Raw genomic sequence first — 25,052 nt, forward strand, 5'->3', positions numbered from 1 at the left:
ATATATTACTGCACTGTAGATTGCAAGAATAATCATTCCTAGAGATACGGTTCCTTTTTAGTAGACCTATTGTTAGTTATGAAATCAAGATTTATTTATAGATATTTATGTATATTCGAATTTTATGACAAATTTAGAGATGATAGATGGCTAGAAATAAACGCATACCATATGTAAACACAAGTAATGACGTATGGTAATCCAAGTTTTAGTCATGATCATAGCCTACAGTGTATTTACATCGTACTAGAGAATGAATATTTTTGCCGTTACTTCCTTCACTTAAGCAGAAAAGTTGATGCAATTTTATACAAAAATTAACAGTTTCTACTTCAAAAGAAAGTACTTTAAGTTTTGAAAATTGATATAAAAAATTCGAGCCTATGTAGAACATTAGATCTGATAGCACCATCAATGTAGCCTATTGCACGGTACCTTGATGTAAGCTATTACTAAATGAACCAGATTTTAATAATCTTCATACGATTGATATGAATAAAAGTGAAGTCTAATTCGAAACTTGAATTTTTCGATTTTATAAAGCCTCTTTCCATATCTACACTTATACGTCTATCGCTAGTTTGCACCAATAATTCCTGCAGTGGATCATTATATGGTAAGATTAAAGTAAGCAAGGCGAAATCGTATCTTCTAACTACCCTATCTTACAAATTACTAGGTTCAAAGTTAATAAATTACATTGCTATCAGTATCAGTTTGTTAATAATACCATCATTGGAGTAGTTTAAGCAGCTTATGGACAGAGAGAAATTGTAGGGTGTAACAAAAATTCTCGGAAGATGATACTTTTCTGCAAATGCAGAAAACACTATAGTTAATATCCTAGCAAATGGACTACTGAATGATTTCAAATTGATTTTCGCTCCTACTATACTGAAGTTCCAGCTACTTAACATTGATATCCCCCAAATTTCAAGTAAAATTATCCATGGTTGGTCGTTATTGATTAAAATCGCGATAGAGCACTGCACGACTTTATTCTCTACCTCAATGGTCTATCATCGTTGCATGGTTAAAAAACGAGTTAAACAGCTACACGTATCTATAAATAAAATCATTTCGAAGCGATTGTAGATATACTATAGTATATAGATTCGCCGAATAAATAATTAAAAATACTTTCGATGCAATTATTTACACAATGTTGCAACATGCTAAGGATAAAATGTGCATGTTTTGACGACCTCTTGCTTGTATTATTTTCTTAATCATACAGTCGAATTTGACATGCCTAAGGATTTTCTCTATCTCCTATTGAATCAAGCAATCCTAGAAGAAGCTGCTGACTGAGTTCTCCAATGACTAGAATAGTTTTAATCTCTTACTTTGGATAACTACCTACTGCTAAGCTGGAGACAAATGATTCCATGCATCATTGCATGAGCAAAGCAACAATACTTACAAATATAATATACTTAGGACCTTCATTCAGCCACCAATCGGCCATCCTTGTTCATCCAATTGATCATACAGTAGAAACGAATGCTTGCTGTACTACTATCAGGATATATTCCTACTAGTACAGCTTAATAAACGATGTAATCAATGATTGCAAGCTGATCAATCCTTCTTGCTCCTCGCTTAAGCGAAATTTTCTTGGCTGTGGGAGCTTGTTGACATGGAGATTGATTTACTGTTTAATGAAGTTGGCCACCAAGAATGGACTGCTGGCTACAATAGGAAATAGTATGAGTATCGGAGTAGTGACTTATACACAGAGTACACGAATTTACCTAGGAAGTATTATACGGTACCGTCGACGAGCATCAGCTGCAGCGATGACTTTGTACTGTAGGCGTTGACTGTACTGGTGACATCCATTTTGATGGTGATTGGTTCCGCTTTTGGATGATACTCTTCCATACTGCATTGAATGAGCAAGCAACTCTATGAAATATCAATCGATATACCGTATAAATAGTATGCAGCAATAACTTGCCAAGATTATATCCATTTCTAGCTGCTCTTGTCAGCACCAATATTAGGTTATCATATACCGCTGAACGATGTAAAACGAGCTGCTTTAAGCAAGCCTAATCTAGAGCGATCAATGGTTTGCCTAAAAAAGTGTTCGTTTGAAACCTACGTAAAAAATCGTGTCGCCAACAGGGAAGCAGATTGCTATTTTAATGGATATACATAGGACCAAGTACAGTAGTAAGAAACAAGCAGGGACTACTCAACGATTTTTAAGTAAGACAAAAACTCAATACACGTCAGAGACTAGCATCAGAAAATTCGCTAAAAGTGCGGCTTGAAATAGAAAGTCCCAGCCTTAAACTACTCTACAATACTATACTGTACAGTATATACAGTACCTACTAATAAAGTCAAAAGTACCAGTACGCCAAATAGGGCGAGCAGGGATTGGACTATCGTAGTGTGAATAATAGGTGACACTGTACTGTAGACGCTCACAGCACTTCATACTCTACTGGCTACGGTAGGGTACCGGTATTGCAACTAGTTCTGGACCGCCTTGTCCGGTCTGTCCATCCAACTCATAGCCATGGCAGCATTGATGAATGAGTAAATCAAAGCGAGCAAGAATCATCATGACAGCCAATTTTCGCCTGTATATTGCTAATCAAGTAGGCATTGCAACTGATTCGTTCATCAATACAGATAGGACCTTTAAATTGTTATTTTACTATGGATGTAACAGAAGAGTACAGGACTACAGGTGTCCATGTTGTCTTGATGAGGAATAGATACTTTGCTAAATCGTTCTATATACATCATTTCGTCCTAGGTAGCTCAATTATTACAACAGGAAGTCAATCTCATTAGCAATCAAATACGAGTTACAGGACGCAAGTAAGCTACAGTGCAACCTTATAGCTCTACAGTAGTCTATAGGAATGATTTTTTACAAGTGACAGTAAGTATATGTTATGATCGAAACTTCTATGCAATGTCATGTTTCATTTTAAAATCATCCTAGTTAACTTAGCTCAACAGCAACCTAATCAATCCATTTAATCTTATTTACTTTATCAACTCTTTAACTATATTATAGCTACAAATCGTTTGGATTTATTCTTCCCGTAAATAATGTTCTTACCAATCAATTACCCAAGGTAATCCATCTTATTGTAAATAGGTTCGGTTGTTAGCATGATATCATACAATAAAGTACGTGCAAATTGCCAAAATCATGAATAGCACGACATCAATAATTATAATAAGAATTGCAATTGTAGTCTAGCAACCATAGATCGAATTTATCATATTTTATTATACTTATTAAAATGTATACGGTAATTAACAAACTAGGATATAAATCCATAACAGGTTCAATGAACATTCGCTCTCATAATCTAGTAGAAAGTAAAATCTCCATCATGAAAATTCGATGCGGCTATGTAAATTACGTCAAAAATGCTATCAGATAAAGCCATATTTTTTATTCATTTGTAACATTATTTAGGGAGCTAATACATTCCGACACAGCTGCCAAACAGCTCAAAATCTGGCTCAACAGGTTTAATAACAACTATTATATTATACAATCACTGCAACTCTATGCTCGTCTCGTTACTAGATACTAATTAGAATTCGTAATTAATAGATGTATATTAATTATAGACAATCTACAGTATATTAACTATGATACGAAGTAATATGAATTGAGTGAAAAATTTTGATCCTAAAGATTTTTCTACTTAAATACTGAGATAGGTACAAATTGATAATCATTATATCCATAACGTCACCGTTGATAAAGCATCCATCATCTTTCAACCCAATCATCAAACATTGATGACGGTATGCACTAGTAGTGATCAATATGGACTGTTATCTTGATACTAGCTCACATATCTACATATAGAAAATTAGAGGCCAACGATAAATGATTTATTGATTATGATGTATATCTACACCATATTTTGATTCTATTTTAAGTGGATAACTTGTAATTTTATATAGATTTAGCTCATATTCTAACTTATCGATCAATTTATTATTAACTACACAAGTAATAATTTTTAAATTGGATCATAATGTAAATAGGAAGTACTGAACAATGCAATGAATAACAACGCTGTGACCGACTACTCTAATGAAACTAAAAAACATATTTTAGTGGATTACAGGTTTATCTCATCTTCCATTATAATTTTTTATTAATCACGGAAACATTGCTTTAAATAGCCTCTCACTTTAATTGATGAATTATGAGTATAAAAAGTATTTTTGCTAATAACCTTTATGAAATTCTACTTAGTTCTCCCAATATTGCTAAACCTTTCCATGTCGGTCATTTAAGATCAACCTTTATTGGTAACTTTATTGCCAATATTAACGAATACTTCGGGTAATATACTCCATATTTAATTATGCACCGAATTGCATCGCTAGTATTTTTTAGACGTGTAATTGCATTATACTTATTTGAATATAGGAATAAAGTAACAAGAATAAATTATTTAGGAGATTGGGGTGTTCAGTTTGGTATGTTCGATGCAATGATTGTAGAATTGGTCCGTAGTGCAATAGAATAATTTATATCAAACTTTATAAACAACGTTACATCATAACATTTTCATAAATTATTGCAGGATTATTAGGTGTTGGTTTTCAAAAATTTGGTTCTACGGAATCCTTAATCAATAATGCCATCAAACATTTATTTGATGTTAGAACCTTAGATTATATTTGGGCAATTTTGATCGATTAGATTAGTCATAATTTTATGTTGCAACACCTGGAATGCAGACATTTACTATAAATATTTTGAAAATTATTATTATAGTGCGCTTCATGTTTTCAATCCTTTAGGTTTACGTTCAGATCAACAATGAGATGGAACGAGATGCTAGCATTCAAGAACGGGCAAGATTATTTGCAAGACGTATGGAAGAAGGTATGACTAAGGTCATTAAAAGTAATATTATTGCCTCCCATGACATTATGAAAGATAGAAAATTTTCCAATTCTAATAATTGATCGAGGTAACTATGCAGCCTACGTATTTGTAACATAAATGCCTACTTTTATAGATGACGAAGAATGCATTAATCTGTGGAAACAATTTCGTAGTTTGAGCATTAAAGAATACAAAAAGATTTACAAGGTAACGTGATAGGAATTCTAGCATCAGATGTATGATTGCAAGTAGATAAATGATTTATTTTAGAATAGCCGTTCTAACTAGGCATATTAACACCATTACACTTCTTGTGCTTAAGCATAATAGTGCACGCAGATACCTATATTTACGCTTACTTATCGTTACAGACATTAGAATCAAAATTGAGCAACTGATAGTATTACACACACAACCCAGAAAAGAATCGTTTATGATCTAATATATTAATATATACATGGTCAACCTATTACGATATAAATATTAGCAGAGGATTATTACCGCATCATTTTATTACATGTATATTTGTAAACGTTATATAACTTTACAGTAACCAATAATCAACAGAAGTATGCTGCTAATAATTTAATATCGTATGATAATCAAGAACAGTAGACTTTCTGTTAATGTATAGAATGATTCTGAATATTATTGTTAACGTGACAGAATATATAATAATTGACTGAAGTATATGACTGGAATCACTTTTCTATTTAATAAAGAGAATTCATATTAATTTCGATGAATACTCCGGGGAGTCTTGGTACAATAAGCGAGTCCATGTCTGTATCACAATCACATTGATGGAATATCAAACTATAGGTTGATGCATTAATATTTTTAATTGTAGATGTTATTAAGTACGAATTGTGATTCTATGTAGGACATTATCGAAAAACTACGAGATGATGGATTACTTGTAGACAATAGGTACATCAATGATAACTATCAACCATACAGACTGTTAAAATGCTACATATGTTATATCATAACAGAAAAAGGGATACTTTGGTATTTAATTTATTTATTTGATAAATTATCTAGCTATATTTGACACCATAGTTATTTTCAAACAAATCAAATGAGTAAAGATATCCTGAATAGTAATCTTAAAATCTGTCCTAATTATCACTCTAGACAAGATGAAGCTGCTACAATTGATATCGGAAAAGGTGGAGGATATATACTGAATTAACTTTGAACTATGATTGTGATTTAAGAAGATACTAAAGTATTACCATTTAACAATAACGTACAGACCGTATCTTCTTAAGGAAGGCAGATCGCACTACAACGTACATGTCCAGGTATTAAACTATGACTATAAACAGCCGTAAGAGATAGTTATAGAGAAATATATTTGACTGCCTATGTAAGACTGATATTATTTTAATAGAGATATTGTGGCAGCAATAGACCGTTTTGAAAGGTTCAACTTTGATGAGATGTACTATGTGGTAAGCAAGAAATACATTTCTCCCTAAATAAATGTATTACTGATTGCTGCAAATAAAATTGATGTTGCGTATTTTCTGTCTTCGAATCGTAATCTGCAAATGACTGCAACTATTAATTTTTATCATTAATTTATTGTAAGACTTCAAGTGCCCAAAACCTACATTTTCAGCATTTATTTAAAATTCTCAACTTAAGTGGTTACAATTGGGTCAAAAAGTATGTCTCTAATCAACTGGTCTATTCAGTACTATAAATCTTTTTACTTAAATATGACTTGCTATAATCAACTGACACGCTGCCAATAGTTGTTACCATGTCGATTTTGGCATGGTGAAAGGTATGAGTACGCGGACAGGAAATGTGGTATTTCTGCAGGTATGCTACTAAGCACTAAAATTATGTTCAGTTATGTCATAATTGTAACAGTAGATATTGTTAAAGTATGCCGATATGAATTAATGACAGTGCGTAGGTAGCAAACAGTTATCATGTACTTATAAATTACATTCAAATGACATCAATTATATAATATATTATCGAACGCGTATGTAATGCGTGTGTTACATACTTTAGCAAATACAGTATAGTTGATTACTGTTTTGTCTTGAATTTTATCACAGGATATTCTGGATGATGCAAAAGAGAGAATGATGAAAACCTTATCTAGAAAACACAATGGTAAATTATCAACAAAGTGTACAATATTAAATAAATAATATAAAATTTATGCAATTAAACTAGATATGCATCTTACCATCATTAAATTCCGATTTGGATTACAAGAAAGACATTCGTAATTTCGGTTTATGAAAGTTGTTGTTGCATATTTGTTTACTCTTGCAATTTCTATTTAACAAATTTAATCAAATTTCTATTAATTAGAAATAGTTTAATTTCAGCATTCTTTCAATCCTGCTATCTTCAATAAATCATATTGTACCTTAAACTATTTTTACTATGGCTTTTAGATCCTTCAAGTATTGCCGAACTAGTTGGTTTGGCTGCTATTTTAATTCAGGTAAAAATAAGGCCTACTTATGCGCATGCCGAAATTACAAAATACGAGAAAATTTGGTGTGGTCCCACATAATTAATGTATCTCTAACATTAAATAGGATCTGAAAGCTAAAAGAATTAAAGATTACGAATTTAATTGGTAAGGAATGACAAAACTTTGGTAAAAGTATTATTACATATTATATGTATAATAATAACAAATGTGCTATGCCGCGGTATCAGGGAGAAGATGCTAGCTTCACATGGTGATACTGGCCCTCGTTTGCAATATGAACATGCCCGTCTTGTTAGGTAATAAACAATTATTTAACTTTGATTATTCTACATTAATTAATGTGACAAAACCTATAATTAGTATCGCAGAAAAAACTCAAGTTCCGATTAACATGGAAGCAGATATAACATCTTTATTATCTGAAAATTCTGCAATCAAGCTAGTGGAACATATCACTAGGTGATTATTTTATTCCGTCAGTGAATTTTTTAAATGCCTTTTCACTGTTAGAAAATTTACATTGAACACTATAAATGCTATAAGATATAATTATTTCACGTAATAAAGGTTCGAAGGGGAACTTGTAAGAGCAAAATTACACTCAGAGCCATGCTTTCTTGTTAATTACCTCTTCATCTTAAGGTAATTTACAATGTCCGATATTATGTCATATCTTTTGCAATAAGAGTGTTGGTATAGGATTGTTGCTTGAGTTCATCTAAAACTTTTATTTTTCAGCCATTTAATATCAGCTGCGAATCATAATTTAAAGGTCTTAGGCCAAACTGAAAAGATAGCTGAGGTAATAATCGTCTTTGCTATAAACGTTATCAAATGCAGGTCGGAATATAACCTATTTTTTGATGTAGGCAAGAATGTTGCTATTTGCCGCTTCAAGGAATACTCTGGCTAAAGGATTGAATATATTAGGTGTCAAACCGTTAAATAAAATGTAAATAAAATATTGTATGCTATATATATTTGTTGCAAAATAAAATCAAAAATTTCAAGATAAATGGTGTAATTGTAGCTTTGAAAGCCTTGGGATGATCATGTAAATCCGAAATAAAGTCACAATATAGGTTCAAAAATGAATATCTAGATACATATTTAGCAGTTAGAGCCACTATTCACAAAAGATATTCACCCTACTTATATCGAACATATTTTTATTCTGCTCATCGAAATATACAGTAAATTACCAAGAATTTACACGCAAGAATAGCATCCCAGACGACAATTTTGGATGCACTATGATTATATTGTACTGGAAAAAAGCTGCAAATTTATGGTAGAGCTGAAAATATTCCTGTAGAAATAGTGTAAAATTTATCTTTCACAAGTGAAAATGACTTTAATAACGCGATAAAATTTCAAAATGCCCATCATCAGTTATCGTTTGACCCTATTATAGAAATAAAGAAACAATGATAATAATGGTTAACTACGATTCCACATATTTGAAGCTTAATAAATGAAAATCTTTCCAAAAGAGTAGTAATTGTGACGACAACCACGCAAATTTACCATGCAAATTTTCTTCTAGCTTTTTTCTGTCCAGGTTTTTTTCTCTCAACAATTCTTGGATCTCGATGCAGTAGTTCGTCTTCAAATATGAAATTAATATATACCTTTTGTTAGTTTTAGTAAGCATACCTGTATCTAAAATTATCCAAAACTTATCACCAAACTTACACTCATCCAGGGTTTCCTTATACGCTTCATTAAAACTTAATAAAGCTCGTGCAATTCCCAGTCTGATAGCGCCTGCTTGACCTGAATATTTACCAGTGAGTCAGAATGATGTTGATATAGCACAAGATACATATTTTCTCTATTTACCGCTTACGGTATATTATTAAATAGCTAAAACTACAGACATGCTATCAATTAAAAGAAAGAAGAAGTAAACAATTTACATTGTCTGCCTTACCAGAAAGCCCACCTCCGCGTACTGAGCATGTTATATCGAATGCATGGGTAAGATTTAAGACCAATAGAGGATATAAAACTTGCTCCCTAAAAGAAATACGTACACCATTGAATGTAATTAAATATATAGGTCTAGTAATTGGCATTTTCTCTGCTAAACTATATAGTCTAATTTATTACAATGGCTGACCTATGTAACAGTTGTTGAAAATATTCCACAAGACTTTTATCATTAATCGTAACGTTGCCAGTTCCTTCTTGTATTTGAATGTTAGCAACAGCAGTTTTTCTTTTTCCTAGTTACGATAGGTATAAAGTATATATATATATATATATTTTATGTGATAGAATATGCGGGATGTTCTTTTGTAGTCATATAATTACTAAAACTTACCTTTGTTGTAAGAAACTCCCGCAACACTTAGCTAAACGATAGAATTTTGGTAAATGTTAACGTGCACATATGATCGTGTATAATTGAAATAACTTACCGGCCGTATCTTAACTTTAGTACTTCTAAGTTCAACGTTTTTCCGATACTTGTCCATAAAATCTTTAACACGGTTGGAATTAGGGAACTGCTGCAGTCTTTCCAGGCGAGCGATTAAATAATCATACTATCAAGAAGTTAGAGAGTAAAGATCAATAGTGTTCATATCTGCTTTAAAACTATTAACAAGGCCTAATAGGCAATATCATCTTTACGGAGTATAGTTGAAAAGAGTTTCTTCTTGAATTACCAGGATTAATAGTATATTTAATTTAATTTTAGACTTTTATACCTGTCTATCCGTAATATCTTCCTGCAATATATCCTTCATCTGATCGCTACTTAACCATCTAAAAGACAGATTGGTGTTATCTTGACTAAAATCAGCAGGAGCTAAATCTTGCGTGACTTCATCAGCTAGTCTATCAACTTCCTTTCCTAAGCTTAGGGACATCAGTAACTCTTCACGTTCCCCTATTTCCTATTTAATTAATTCGATAGAATAATCACATACGTTACCAAATTGTACTTGTAAGCAATACTTGATGGCTTTAAATCGAATAAAAAATATTACATGAATGGTGTTATAAAATGCTGGAAATCCGGTGTAATATCCAGCAGCAAAAGGTCGGCCATCCTTATCTATTTTTTTTTCTAATTTAAATAATAAGAAATTGTTTCATTGCCAAGTAACGATTTAGTGGCAGCTTATATTAATTAATGATTTTACCTTGTATTTTCGGCAGTAATTCAAGGGGATGCTGAAAAATAGCATTAAATATTCCATTATTACCAAAACTATAATTTAGTAACTGATACTTATCTACGTATATTCAAGTTGTAAAAAGTTAAAAACCCGATTGATTAGTTAATGACCATGCTAAATTATCATAGCATTCCATCTAGAATAGTTACTACTTTCATTTAGTGTTTTTTGATACTAAGCGATACCTTCATAATAGGTCTTGCATCTTTTGCAAAAAGGCTGGAAGGTAGTAAATAAGCTAAGGCTTCCTATTCAAAGAGATGTATAGTATTTAAAATTTGAATGACTCGTACGTAATTAATAATATCCGTAAAAGTGTCACTTTCTTAACAATGGTAGCAAAAAATTGAAGCGTTCTCTAATTGATAGCCGCTATGGTTCTACAAATAGCAGCATTACCTCAATATCTTGATCGGTAAACGTTTCCGGATCTTTTTCCATCATTAGAGCTAATCTTCGTTTGCCACGCTCAAATGCAGCAATTTCATTTTTATATCTCTCCTCTATGATAGGGAATGCAATAGGAAAAAAAGTTACTCAGGGCTGTTGATAGAACATTACCAGTATAAATCATCAGGCTAGTACTATGTACGTTACTAGGAAATAGGACAGTAACGTTTAGAATACGAAAAAGATTGATAATAACGTATTAACGCACGTTAGGTAGCAACTGTCTTTGAGTTAAAATTACAGTAATATCGAGGTAACTTGAACAATACAGTGTATAATATAACTATAACTATTAATGCGTAGTGATTGATTAATTTTAATAATATTCTCAATAAGAATTAGCAATAAGCACCGAAAATTAGTGTTGCCAATTTAGGATACCTGGTATTATTGAACTTGACTGTTGCTCATTTCTATTTGTATCTAGTCTTGAATACTGGCGTGTAATGAGTCTGTTGGTGTTCGTTTGTACTAAACTCTTCCATACTTGTATACCCTGCAAATACAAGGAATAAATATTAAACCATTCTATTCAAAGCTAAATGTTAAAATATTAACTCAGATTCTACGTCAGGAGTTGGCTGAGAATTTAAAATGTAAATTAATTTAAATAATATAACATAGCCAAAGTGTAAATCTGATAGCAGCTGGTTGATGAAAAGTAATGATTAACGGTTATAATATGCATTTATAAGCGTAGATGCAAAATTTAAAAGTCATGAGTAACGATAGCAACTGAATTGAATCCATATTGCAATACAAGCTGAATAATGGTGACTAATTTATGCAGTAATACCATCTGTAAAATATTGAAGATCTAGACCGATCGATATACGAGTATAATAATTACATAAAAGCAAGCATGATAATATAACAAACGTACAGATCCGATAGCAGCTAGTTAATGAACGAAATGTAACGATTGATAGCAATAGTGAGTACTTATATAGTGTAGATGGGAAGTCTACAGTACAGTACATGCCGTAAGTAACGATAGCAACTGCAGCTCATGTTGGAATACAAGCTGAATTTCGTATTGCTGATTCTTAATACCATCTATAAAGTACCGTACACCCAGATCGGTCAATAATGATCGATCGATATATAAACAAGAAATGGCAAAAGTACAGATCTAATAGCAGCTAAGCCGTGGAATGTAACGACTGATGGTATTGGAATGCATTTGTACGTGTCAATTCGAATGCTAAAATGCTGTGAAAACGATAGCAGTAAAAGCCGATGTTGCAATGCAAGCTGAACTATTGCTGATTCACAATATCATCTATACAGTACCGTACATCTAGATTGGTTAATAATTATTATTTCGATTTATATAAACAAGAAAATGGCAGCAGTACAAAAGTGATAGCAGTTAAGCCATGGAAAGTAACGACTGATGGTATTGGCATGCATTAGTACGTGTAATTTCGAATCCTAGAAATACTGTGAAAACGACCGCACTAGAAACTGATGTTGCAATGCAAACTGAATGATTACTGATTCACAATATCACCTACGCTTAAAGTACCATACATCCAGATCGGTCAATAATTATTGATGTATGAATAAGAAAGAACAGAAGTACAGGTCTATTAGTAGCTAGTTAACAGAAAGCAATGACTGATGGCAATATGCATTGGTACGTGTAGATTTAAATGTTATATAATGCCATAACAGCAACTGCACTCCATGTCGTAATGAATACAAGCTGCACTATGGCTGGTTGACATTATTATCTATAAAGTACATCCAGGCTATGTACGGACAAGAATGACAAAAAATAGCAAAAGTACAGATCTGATAGCAGTTGGCTTATGAAAAGGAATGACTGAGGGCAATAGTATTATGCATTTGTACGTCTAGCTTTAAATCATAGATGGCGTTGAGTAACGATAGCAAGAGCGCAATTTATGTTGGAAGGCAAGCTAAATTCTTCGCTGCTGGATGCATAATACCATGCATAAACTATTGCACATCCAGATCGACCCATAGATAAGCATGATAAAATGGCATAAGAGGATCTCTATTACAATCTCTTTTATTAGAATTTAATGTTCAAACCAACCCTATAAGCATCCATCCGATGGAGCTTGAAAATAGACGGTAGGCCAGTAGAGAATTTTCTTCTTCCGACCATATGCATTAAGCTTGTCATGATTGATGATCAACTACTGCAGATGAACGTCAAGAGCTACAGTTCTTGCAAAGGAGAATCACACAATTGTTGGCTTATGATAGAGCGTTTCAATGTTGTTATAATATTCTATGCTGAAAGGCAATATCCAGTAGATCACAATTCTCTATCGGAACGATGTGCAGCCATGTTAGCAGCTGCAGAGGCAACTACGATTCCTACGAGGTGCCAAGCTGGGCTGTTGTCTTGTGGACGACAGTCCAAACAAGTTTTACATGCTTTACTATAGGCGTTGAACTCCAGTATGAGTAGGAAACCTAGCGGTGTACAGGACACGTGAGCGATAGGGTGACACCCGAGTATCCTGCAGATGGAATAGCCGACAATATCATGCGCAAATAGGAGTACTGTTATATAGAAATTGACTAGAATCAGTTTTATCATGCTGAGTTAGACTGGCTTGGTCATGGCTCATACTGCTATACTATATCGTAAACGTACGCTCTATCGCTATAGTAATCAACTCAAGTTTCAACCATATTAGGGTATCTGGCTAGTCCAAAGAGGGCCATTCAAACGAGACACGTACGGACGGCAAGACGGGATGCATGGGGAAGGGAGATTCGGACGGAAGCCATACTAAGTTCACAACATTAGGCTTGAGTGGATTGGAGTGTTCTCTTCTATCGCAATCCTCTGATGGCGATGGTAGTCGATACTAAAGTCTAATTGAAATCCATTCCAGCTGCCTTTTCCACTCGATTTACTATGTAATGGCATAACAGTATCTTCGATTGTTGTTTATATTAGTATTAGGAACAAATTGAGTACAACATTGGTGATAGGATCGTTCATTTTGTTGGGATAATATTACGGAGTTGAAATTAGATCATCGTCATGGCGGCAATCATACGAACGGGGACATATGGAATTCTAGTTGCACGAAGTCAATGGACTCTAGCGCATAATAATACTGCCTGGCGATCAAGTATGAAACGATTTTCTAGGCTACGTTTCAATGTAAGTTGCACTTCCATCATGTTATATGCTATAATACTACATGGATCATGACAATGGCAGTCGATAGACGAGTAGAAACGAAGGCACAAGCCAATCACTGCCTGCCATAGTGAAATCAATCATCATCCTTTATTTCGTAATACTCGACCCTATCGTTGATATATACTACAGTTTTAGAATTTACTATATCAATAAAATCCAATCGAGAATTGAAAATGTGGATGACCGCCACTGTCCAAGATGGATGGTAATACTAATTTTAGTTAGACGCCCCTCTTAGTGTGCATAGCGGCGTGGAAGAGGATGTCGTATGTGGATCATGCATTTTGAAATCTTACTGTCGGCATATCCAGCTGCATACGTCAATTCTGCTATACAAATATCAATCATTTCACTTCATAAACAAGATACATGACCACAGTTGCTGACAGCTATACCATGATCGAATAGAATAGACATACTCGTATACCTGCATTGGGCATCTAGGCTATATCGTGGTAGTATCGTATCAGTTTTCCAAGTTTATATTACAAGCAGTTTGAAATACAGACGGAAGAGTTCTATCAAGTACCCACCAGGTTTTCCCTCTATACTTGTTCAAATCATCTTGCTTGCTAGATTGTGTCATCAATCCATGCGATATTTATCATATACATAACTGAAGCTTCGGCGAAAAAGATACTAATTAGTATTATGGTGTGCTATGGATCATCACTAATAGTTATACGAGTTGCTCAGGTTGAAACAGAATTAAAATAGCAACTGCTTGATTTTGCCCTTACACACGAAGTCAAAGAATTTACAATATACATCAGTATAAAATTAAAATTAAAAATTTTACTCTTGAAATACATTGAATTATAAGAAAATAGACCAATAAATGTCTAGGTGTAAATAGATATTTGTATACTACTCACATTAATCACTCTGATCGAATTAAATGTCAGCCTTAACTAATATTCAAATGTGCAATTATTTTTTTGCAACTAAATTTCGTATTATATCCAGTTGTACTGATTGCATTTATTAATAATTGCTTCAAGTATGATCGCATTTATAATAAAAGCTAACCTACTATCAAACTTCTATCTAACAGACAAATATCTCATCTTCAAAACCAATCAATACACAGCGACTAAAGAATCCTGTTAGTATTCAAAATTTCAATACACTAGAATATACACTTATTGGATCATTTTTCTATTGATTTAATAATTTAAATTAGTTAGACTAAACTGCCTGATTTAAACATACTATAAAATGATCAATTTTACTGAGCTCTCTTACATGTTAAAATTTCAGCACATAACTACTACTCGTAAAACATTTCATGGAGCGTCCACTGTCGGCGGCCCTGGACCAGGCCTTGGCAAAGTTGCCGTGACAGACGCATCGGAACTAAACTCATTAGCAATAATTAAAACTATGTTGAGATTTATTTGGCCTAAGAATAAAATAGGTTTAAAAGCACGTGTTATAGGATCATTGAGCCTGCTAGTTGGTGCTAAGGTTAGTTAAAGACAAAAGTTAGGAACAGTTTAGACACTCTTGTATCGATAACTGCTACGTAAAATGTAATCTTATCGAATTGCATTACAACCAATATGAAAATAACATCTTAATGTGATAACCAACCATTATAATATTCTCAGTAAGATCACAATACTCCTGTATGATTGAATTATTATCACGTCCGCTAGTATTAAAATTATGAAGATACTGCGAAGGATAATAATAAATAATATAGTATATCATCCTTTTATCAATTTTTTTAATATAAGATTATAAAAATCGCTATTTAGCTCTTGACCCTCCAAGTTCCTTTCCTTTTTAAACACGCTGTGGATCATTTGAACAATGTTACCAACAACACATTAAACATGAATGAGCCAATAATGGCAATCTTTACAGTTTCTACTGCGTTACTGATTGGCTGTAAGTTGACAAAAGATATGATCGATACAAATTATTTCGAGAATAAAGATTGCTGACTTCTAAAGGAGCAAATCTATCAGAAATAGTGGTACTCTCATTCCAAAGTTGTAGCAATCATTACGTATAACAGCCTGAATTGAATGTATGCAAATTTACGTATTTTATTTTGGGCTATAAAAAAGATTTTTACATTTTTGTTATTAATTATTGCTAGATGGAATAGCAAGAGCTGGAGCTGCATTATTTAGTGAATTACGCAATGCTATTTTCGCCAAAGTAGCTCATGATTCTGTTAGAACGATTGCCAAGAATTCATTTCGCCATTTGCATTCCCTTGACCTTAAATTTCATCTTGGACGCAATACGGGAGCTCTTTCCAAAGCCATTGATCGTGGCACGAGGTAGTAGTATAGTATTGTAATAAATGCTGACAATGCTACTCTATAACTTTGAAGTTTAGCATCATAATTCAATGTCTCAATAAATTCGTTTCGATATTTTTGTTAACATTTTAGGTCTGTAAATACTGTCTTGAGTGCGTTGTTATTTAACGTGTTCCCTACTATTCTCGAAGTGTCTCTAGTGTCTGGAGTTTTGGTATGATGATAGCGTACATCGTCTATAAAAATTATATACTAGTACGAGTTAATTCTACCCCTTTGCTAACCGTGCTGTTGTTATTTTAGTGTCAACAATATTGAATGTTCAACGACATAATGCTGACTACTTTTATATATAATCACTACCATTAAATAGGCATATAAATGCGGCCAGCCGTTTGTCTTGGTTACTATGGGCACTATTGCTGCGTATGCAGTATTTACCTTAGGTATAACGCAATGGAGGTAAGTTACAAATCAGACCGTTCAGTGCTACTTACAGAGTTAAATTATTATTTTAATATCATTTACGATCTTAGAAAACTCACTTTTAACGTACGAATTCACTATCTTGTGTATCTCTCGTAATCAATTTAGAACAAAATTTAGAGCTCAAATGAACGCAGCTGATAACGAAAGTGGCTCTAAGGCAATCGATTCACTAATTAACTATGAAACTGTTAAAGTACGCATTGATTCCAATTGTATTATCATAATTTGTACGAAGTTTAAGTTAATTACCATCAATTGTTAGTTGGAGACTAATGAGCTATCCTGACTTTAATTGTAGTATTTTAACAACGAAGCACACGAAGCAGAACAATATAATAAACATTTGATAAAATTTGAAGAGGCTTCTCTAAAGACATCAACTAGTCTTTCAACACTAAATTTTGGCCAACATATGATATTTAGTGTCGGTTTAACAGGAATGATGCTATTAGCCAGTCAAGAAATAATTGCAGGTATAATTTTTCCTACTGTTAGTGATTATAATGCTACGGTTGCTTGACAAATATGCTCAATTATGCCTTGAAACTTTAGGAACCATGACAGTAGGAGATTTAGTCATGGTAAATGGATTACTTTTTCAACTATCTATTCCACTAAATTTCCTCGGTTCAGTTTATCGAGATGTTCGTCAATCGCTCATTGACATGCAAACATTATTCAACTTAATGGATGTCAAGTCTTCCATCCGAGTAAGTACCAATTTAGCAGGTTTACATCTATTTAAAATAAACCAGCAGTTACTTCGATGACTCGCTTTCAGCATTTTAGCTTGTTATCACATTCAATATTTTACTTTAAAATTACCAGGATAAAGCAGATTCAAAGGTTATGAATATTGACGCATCTAACTCCAATATCGAATTTAAAGACGTTATCTTCGAGTATGAGGATGGCCGTAAAATCCTAGATGGCATATCGTTTACTGTAGCTGCAGGAAAAACAGTAGCAATTGTTGGTGGAAGTGGTTCAGGGTATTCGATACGCTAAAAATGATATCTAGTTGACAAATGAAATGATATTAATTTTATGTCCTATTTCGCATCTCCGCTAGAAAATCGACCATCCTAAGATTATTATTCCGCTTTTATGAGCCCCAAAGAGGACAGATATTAATTAATGGATGTAATATAAACGATATTACCTTGCATAGCTTACGGAAAGCTATTGGTGTAGTACCTCAAGTTAGTTTAAGAGCTTGCTGTATTAAAAGCCTTCGTCATATTCGCTCTCTATTAACGTATTTTTAAAATCTGCACAATACCAAATATAGAAATTTCTTTTTTATCATCATTTCAGGATACAGTCTTATTTCATAATACAATCTTCTATAACATTAACTACGGTATGCTTTCTGCGTCTGAGGATGATGTCCTTGCAGCTTCTCATATGGCTGACTTACACCATAGCATATTACAAATGCCTAAAGGTTATGATACATTAGTTGGTGAACGCGGTCTTAAACTGTCAGGTAAAAACTGCCATTGCGGTATTTAATATAACTTCTGTACTCTATAATAAGTGAATCTCAATATCAAATGACATGTATTAACATTAGGCGGTGAAAAACAGCGGGTGGCTATTGCAAGAACTATTCTAAAGAATCCACCAATTATTTTCTACGACGAAGCTACTTCAAATTTAGATTACATTACCGAACAGGTACAAATTATTTTCTGTTTGAATCGAGTGAACTATAATCCAGATCCTCCTAATATGTGATTTTTTATATACCAGACAATAATGGAATCTCTAAAGAAAGTAACCAAAGGCAAAACATCGATTTACGTAGCTCATCGCCTATCAACAATTACCGATGCTGACGAAATTTTAGTATTAGGAAACGGACGCGTTTTAGAAAGAGGAAATCATGAATCGCTTTTAAGCGATCCAAGTACTTACTATTCATATCTATGGAATAGCCAAATGAGATCAAATAGTAAAAAAAGTAACGGTTCGACGCAGAAGTTGGATTAAGATCGCGATTTAAAGAATTAAAAATGACCTTAATGTTGATTTTTTTAAGGCTAATCTCGCATTATTTAAGCTGAAAGAAAGGATTATAATTTTATACTTCTAGGCTAAGCGTTTAGTTATAGTTTTATTACGTAAACACGGAACATTTTAAATTTATGAATAATCAACAAAAATTCATTTTTGGCAGTGCTAGTAAACTCTGCAAAGTAACTTTCTACATTTCAATCGTGAAGTTAACTTATCTTACGAAATTACATACTTTCGATTCTTGATATCTTCATATGGAGTTCTAATTAAAGTTGCTGATTACAAGATAAAATCGTGCAGTATAATCGAGGTCAACTTGATTCTCTAAAACAAACTGAATATTTGGGATCAACACTGAAATAACTGGGATCATCAGCAAATAATGTCGATGCTATGATGTTTGGCTCCTTAACTAGCTCTTGGATTATATTTAAAAATTACATCGTTTAAGATAATCGTGCAGTCATATGATCTTTAAAACTACAAAGATCGAAGCAATAAACATGAGTTGTTGATGTTTCTATTCGGATAATTGATAAATGACCAGAATGCAAGTATGCAATATTGTACGGACACACTAAAATTTGATATTTATACATCTCTTTTTATTAAACATCAAAATTTTAACATATACAAAAACGATTGATTACAATATAAGTACGATTGATAACTGTTGCAGCATTACCAATACTACAATAGATTATAGAGCATTCTGCACATCTCATGACTACCCAATCTTCATGAATGCTTAATTAGTGTTATCAAGTAGAACTGGTATCGAAACAGATTTATGCTCGCACATTTCCTTAATTAATCAAAGTTCACGTCTGATTATTACAAAGTGTTAAAAAGCCTGCAGTTATTAAGTTACCTTATGAAGATTGATCTACCAAACCGCAGGAATATTATTTATTTCTGACTGTATCAGTTAACCAAGCGCCATTATTTTTCGATCACGATTAACAATTTCACACATGATTATAATCAATACTGTCTGTAATCGAACAAAACACTTTACAAGGCGATCGTAGTTGTCAAGGAAAGCTATATATGGAAATAAAATTATGAATAAAAAGTTATTAGAAAATAATTAATGCAGCGTAACTGAGATGGAATAATAATGCATAAAAATTATGAAAAGGAATATTACCCGCATGTTGCAGTACAGTAAGTAATCACTCATTTCTTTGTAAGCGTATTTACTAATCAACTACACAATGTGATAGATCCCGAATATCCGTAGTGCACATACTGCACAATACATTTGGCACTATACATATTAGTTGTGATACTACTGTAAAACTAGAGTGCAGAACCGCCGATATCCGCTTGTTGGAATAAGGCACAGCCGTAAATGCTGTAACAATACAAAAAATTCATTATATTGCCTACCTTCAGAATAGTGATCACTTACGAACGCTCTTCTTACGATATCTATGATATTCTGGAGATGAACTTAAATCCCTATGATGGCGACTGCTTTTATACTTATCACTATAAGATGTTCGTCTGCTGTCAGGAGACCTACTACGCCGTCTTCGGGGTGAATAACTGCGACTACGACTACGACTTCGACGGCGTGATCGATGATGAGTGTGATAATCTCTTTTGGAATAATCTTCTTGGTTAGATTTATCATTACTAGATCGACGACTGCGAGGTTTAGAATCGCTTTCACGCCCAGGAGCTTCACCTATAACGATATAATTGAATTTCTAAAAATTCCCTTATTTCGAATTCTCTAATTGGTAATCCCTAACGAACCCTCTACAGCTATAGCTTCTACTGGCGCAGTAAAGTAATCATAGAATAGGATAATTTGTGATTTATCGTATAACCTTTTGGCTATGAACTAAAGTTGAATTTTATAATACCTTCACGAACGAAACTAGCATTAACATCGTTAGCATTATCTTCTGATTTGGGCGTTGTAGACGATTTGATTCTAGTCTTTGCAGAATTATCGTCATCTTCATCACTGTCTTGATCATAAGCTCCTAGGTATGTAATATTTTCACGCTACAGTTAGTACTACTGGCACAGTCAATTTTTAATGTAGTAGTAAAAATTTACCTAATCCTTCAAGCGCTGCTAAAGCACTAGAACTAGCCAGCACTGTCGCTGTAGCTAAGTTGAAACAGCAAATGAGCAAATTTTAGTCCAAAAATATGACTGAAATTAATATACCACAACTGAAAGTAAGGACACTCGCTTACCAGATTTCGTAATTTGTAAATTTTCATTAGCAATACTCTGAATCATTTCGTCGGTAACTTCTAAGAGAACTTCCGTTAAAATTTTTCTAACATGAACCAACTGTTTAAATTTTAGAAAGAGTATTTATTTTGTTAATGAAAGTGGTAATAATATCTTAAAGGCAAAGAATCTTTACGACAATGTTTGAGGAATAAAATAATTGCTTTGCACTTATATATCATACCAAATTTTGTTCTGATTGTAAGCAATGTTCTTTTACTATATTCGCACTTGATAATGCTTCTGTCTTTTCATCAGTATTGTATGCTTCGCTATCACTATGTGCGCTCTAACGAGAAAAGCAATTATACCAAAAACAATGGTATATCAATTGTAAAGAACAAAACCAACTTGCAGTGCAAATTATACACGTTAATGGATTATTCCAATCATACTTCAGCTTCTTGAATTGGTGAAGGTGAATTCATAGGTGATGCCTCAAAAGCATACCCAGAATAATTTAAAGATGTAGATAATTTATCTGATTTGTTAAAACTAGCATTTAAATTTTCCTGTTGAGACTTTTTCTGCTTATCTTTCTCTAATTTTTCTAGACTTTGTCGGAGCCACAACGGTAATGTTTTTTTCTTATTATTCTCCGCTAAGAAAAAAGAGCAATATTTTCCAGTTATTTCTCATTACATTGTTAATACTTTTGAAAAATTTTAAGTTTAGTGGTATAGCAATAATTAATTCAAGCGAATACCAAGAAGTTGATATTATCATAAACGACGAGTGAGCACAGTCAATCCGTAATAGTATTAATATAAAATTATCAACCGATCCATTCTTACAGTGTATGATTATGGTCAAGATAATTTATGCGATACCGTGATGATGTGTCTTATAATATAATACCTGCAGAAGCGGATAAATGGCTAGCGTCGGGTTGTAAACCTACGGGTGCTGTTAATTCATTATACTGGTCGTAGCCGTAACCTATAGGGGCATGAGGATTAGGTAAGCTATCAGCGGCATTTGGAGCTCCCCCATATAGATCTTGTTCAGGATAATGATTATAATATGGCGCTTGGTCTACAGTCATACCATCCGGACCCACTGGTATTACAGGAGCATGTTGCATATGTTGTGATGACTCATTATCATATAATATTTCATTTCCAGACATTGCACTATAGTTATAATGATCCACGTTAGATTGTTGTAACCGATCTTGCTCAAAATTTGCATCATGAGGATAAAAATGGGAAGGATGTCTTCCGTCAAAACCCATCTCACCACCATGTGCAAATTGTCCGCTCAGATCATTGTTCCTATGGGATACAGATTCTTTATGTTTAATCCACTCAGCCGCTTTTTGCGCCCAGATTGCAGGATCTATTCATTTTATATGTGTATATTGACATATATAAGTATATGTTTAGCATTTATAATAATAGTATACAATTGATACTCTAAAAAAATGAAATTCTTTCGAAATTCTTATCAGTATTATTGATTTATTGTATGCTCGTATTAATAACCATTACAAGCTGAAGCTCAGTAAGACTCTAGCCAAATCATAAAAAGTATCACGAAGACTTTTACTCTAAGCTCTGATAATAATGATAATCACAGCGATTGTACCAATACTGTATACTCGTATTTTTTAACCGATGAATAAAGACACAATTTATGATGCGGGAAGCAACAGAGAGCAATCATGATACGGCGATAGAAAAATCTATCATTTCATCCATGGTTAAATCTACTGTAATTTATGTATTAAAATCTCATACCGTTATTCGCTGGATTTTGCTCTCCATAGTAATTTCCATAGTATCGTTGCTGCTGGTAATATTCCTGTTGCTGTTGCCATTGATTAGAATTATCATTTGGATTAGGCATTCCCCTTCCCTCTTGATGCCACATCTTCTATTTTTAATTTTTTTACACTAACTTTTACGTTTATGAACGTGTTTTTTATTAAAGCTATCGCCTTGAGCTTTGACGCAAACGAGGAAAAGTGTATAATAATAAATATGATCAATTAATAATGAATCAATACTGACAAAACTACCATACAATTTAATCAAACTCTTGCCTATCCTATCTGCTGTACAGTACTAAAATAAGCGTAATATCACTCAGGTACAGCATATTTCGATGTATTAACTATCGATAACTTATTCTAATAATAATGGATTAGATTAGATTTAAGTATTAATATTAACGAGATCTCATGATCTCTTAAGAATACAGTATACTTATTTTGCTGTAATGTATTCGTATAAATCTCCATTTTCTAATTTTAAAGCTATCTCATGCTACAAATAGATATATAAATTTTTAGTTTTAAATAGTACGAAAGGTGTTCTACACGTATGATAGTAAAGAATGACTAATTAGTATCTTCCTTTGGTCAAATGGATAAAAGTAATTAACGCAGAATGGAAGTCTACGCAACTAGCTGTCATTACCAACTTCAATTATTTCGGGTTATGCTACTGTATAGGTATATACGATATTTCAATAAAGAATATCTGCTAATACTACAAAAGAAATAGGATTTTACTTTTACTACCACTACGTTACTAAAACCAAATAACTACAGCTGCAATTACTAATTACGTTTCTATGCAGTATACAGTCCAGTACGATGGCTATCTATACGCATATTGATACATTCACTGTAAGTGCTTGATTTCGCTTTAATCAAATTAAGTAATTGCTATGATTTAAAAGACATCGTAGTTACACACTATGCATTACAGAATGAAACGTTGCCTAGCTGTAGAATCATGTCTTAAGCTATTAATTAATTAGAGTATATTATTAATTTGATAGTGAAAGCTAGCAAAATTTTCTTTTAGCTATAGTTATTGTAAAATTCAACATACTGCAATCGTATTGGTTATGGTATAGAATAAACATGTAGAGCAAATTGGTTAATGATATAATACGAGTACGTTGACCAAAAAATGATAGCATCCGACAATATTTTGATAACATACCTTTTTCAAAGTTAATAGAGTAAAATAGCTGAACGAATGAAAAGCAATGTAAGTTTTGTTTTTTTTTAATGTAGATTCCTTTAAAGGGAACAGTTAAAGAGTCAGGTAAAATTCATTTAGCACAACATCACAAGTATGCATACGTAATAGCAATTAATGAAAAATAAAATACGTGAACGACTATTATCCAGATCGAATCAGTATTTCAATAGAAGATTTTAAGTAAAGTATTCTACATACAGTTAGGCCAATAGTGGATGCTTTTCGTAGTTTAAAGTTGTGCTAGTAGTATTGGCGTAGTGGTAACTTTCTATCTATGTTTATTTCATCATTATACATTCGACTGTGAAATTATTTTCTAAGTCATCTACTGCAAGTCCGAGTGCTGCATTTGAACAGAGTACTGGAAGCATTTTTTAAAGTAAAAGAAATTGTATTACCGTGTCGTACAAGCAATGGTGGTATACTGTGTTAACGGTGTAGACTACTTAATTGAATCGATCTTTCAAAGCCGAGCATGGAGTAGTCTATGTAGAATGAAGTAAATATCAAGTAGCAGGTACAAACTACGTGTGGAAAATGCAGCCTCACTACCAAACACTTGGCGAAAAAACGTCTGCTGCTATGAAATGGACGACTCGTCCATGACTACAGTACTAGGATTTCTAATTTTTAAAACACCTTACATAAGCTGTCATGAACAAGTAGGCGATTAAGCCTTTAACACTAGCGAAAACTTGCATTTATCTACTGCTAAGCCAAGTGTAGTACTACTGTAATTGAGCATCCATTTTATTGTAGAACGATGTATTCTTAGGAAGGCAATGTCTTATTGCTACATGTTGTCTCGCCTGGCTGAC

General features: G+C 33.0%; 4 protein-coding genes across 4 annotated transcripts; 2 read left to right on the top strand and 2 right to left on the bottom strand.

Annotated features, from left to right (window-relative positions):
- Positions 1 to 2,576: 2,576 nt before the first annotated feature.
- Positions 2,577 to 8,317, top strand: TRIADDRAFT_56525 (uncharacterized protein; the record flags this gene model as incomplete). The annotated part of the gene is made up of 23 exons (XM_002112436.1): positions 2,577 to 2,612; positions 2,774 to 2,838; positions 3,041 to 3,101; positions 3,452 to 3,505; positions 3,703 to 3,789; positions 4,036 to 4,118; positions 4,250 to 4,339; positions 4,427 to 4,476; positions 4,584 to 4,660; positions 4,804 to 4,888; positions 5,025 to 5,098; positions 5,775 to 5,821; positions 6,288 to 6,348; positions 6,489 to 6,565; positions 6,655 to 6,724; positions 6,970 to 7,027; positions 7,318 to 7,367; positions 7,465 to 7,505; positions 7,589 to 7,657; positions 7,722 to 7,820; positions 7,929 to 8,003; positions 8,100 to 8,163; positions 8,231 to 8,317. 23 exons carry the CDS (start codon positions 2,577 to 2,579, stop codon positions 8,315 to 8,317), a joined length of 1,560 nt encoding a protein of 519 aa, XP_002112472.1.
- Positions 8,318 to 8,753: 436 nt separating this feature from the next.
- On the bottom strand, positions 8,754 to 13,154 carry TRIADDRAFT_56526 (uncharacterized protein; the record flags this gene model as incomplete). Its single annotated transcript, XM_002112876.1, has 14 exons — positions 8,754 to 8,766; positions 8,889 to 8,967; positions 9,018 to 9,137; positions 9,295 to 9,380; positions 9,484 to 9,589; positions 9,688 to 9,718; positions 9,785 to 9,910; positions 10,076 to 10,264; positions 10,298 to 10,437; positions 10,514 to 10,544; positions 10,735 to 10,797; positions 10,949 to 11,052; positions 11,381 to 11,495; positions 13,065 to 13,154. The coding sequence occupies 14 exons, from the start codon at positions 13,152 to 13,154 to the stop codon at positions 8,754 to 8,756; spliced, it is 1,293 nt and encodes a 430-aa protein (XP_002112912.1).
- An 876-nt stretch (positions 13,155 to 14,030) lies between these two features.
- On the top strand, positions 14,031 to 18,955 carry TRIADDRAFT_56527 (uncharacterized protein; the record flags this gene model as incomplete). The annotated part of the gene is made up of 14 exons (XM_002112437.1): positions 14,031 to 14,153; positions 15,456 to 15,662; positions 15,956 to 16,088; positions 16,303 to 16,489; positions 16,604 to 16,685; positions 16,845 to 16,933; positions 17,066 to 17,153; positions 17,259 to 17,433; positions 17,513 to 17,670; positions 17,789 to 17,952; positions 18,033 to 18,162; positions 18,278 to 18,449; positions 18,537 to 18,640; positions 18,716 to 18,955. 14 exons carry the CDS (start codon positions 14,031 to 14,033, stop codon positions 18,953 to 18,955), a joined length of 2,052 nt encoding a protein of 683 aa, XP_002112473.1.
- A 955-nt stretch (positions 18,956 to 19,910) lies between these two features.
- Positions 19,911 to 23,110, bottom strand: TRIADDRAFT_56528 (uncharacterized protein; the record flags this gene model as incomplete). The annotated part of the gene is made up of 9 exons (XM_002112877.1): positions 19,911 to 20,026; positions 20,397 to 20,675; positions 20,857 to 20,979; positions 21,056 to 21,109; positions 21,199 to 21,298; positions 21,423 to 21,527; positions 21,634 to 21,839; positions 22,097 to 22,576; positions 22,978 to 23,110. 9 exons carry the CDS (start codon positions 23,108 to 23,110, stop codon positions 19,911 to 19,913), a joined length of 1,596 nt encoding a protein of 531 aa, XP_002112913.1.
- Between the last annotated feature and the right edge of the window lie 1,942 nt (positions 23,111 to 25,052).

This window comes from Trichoplax adhaerens, genomic scaffold (assembly GCF_000150275.1).
Source record: "Trichoplax adhaerens TRIADscaffold_5 genomic scaffold, whole genome shotgun sequence".
Taxonomy (NCBI): domain Eukaryota; kingdom Metazoa; phylum Placozoa; class Uniplacotomia; order Trichoplacea; family Trichoplacidae; genus Trichoplax; species Trichoplax adhaerens.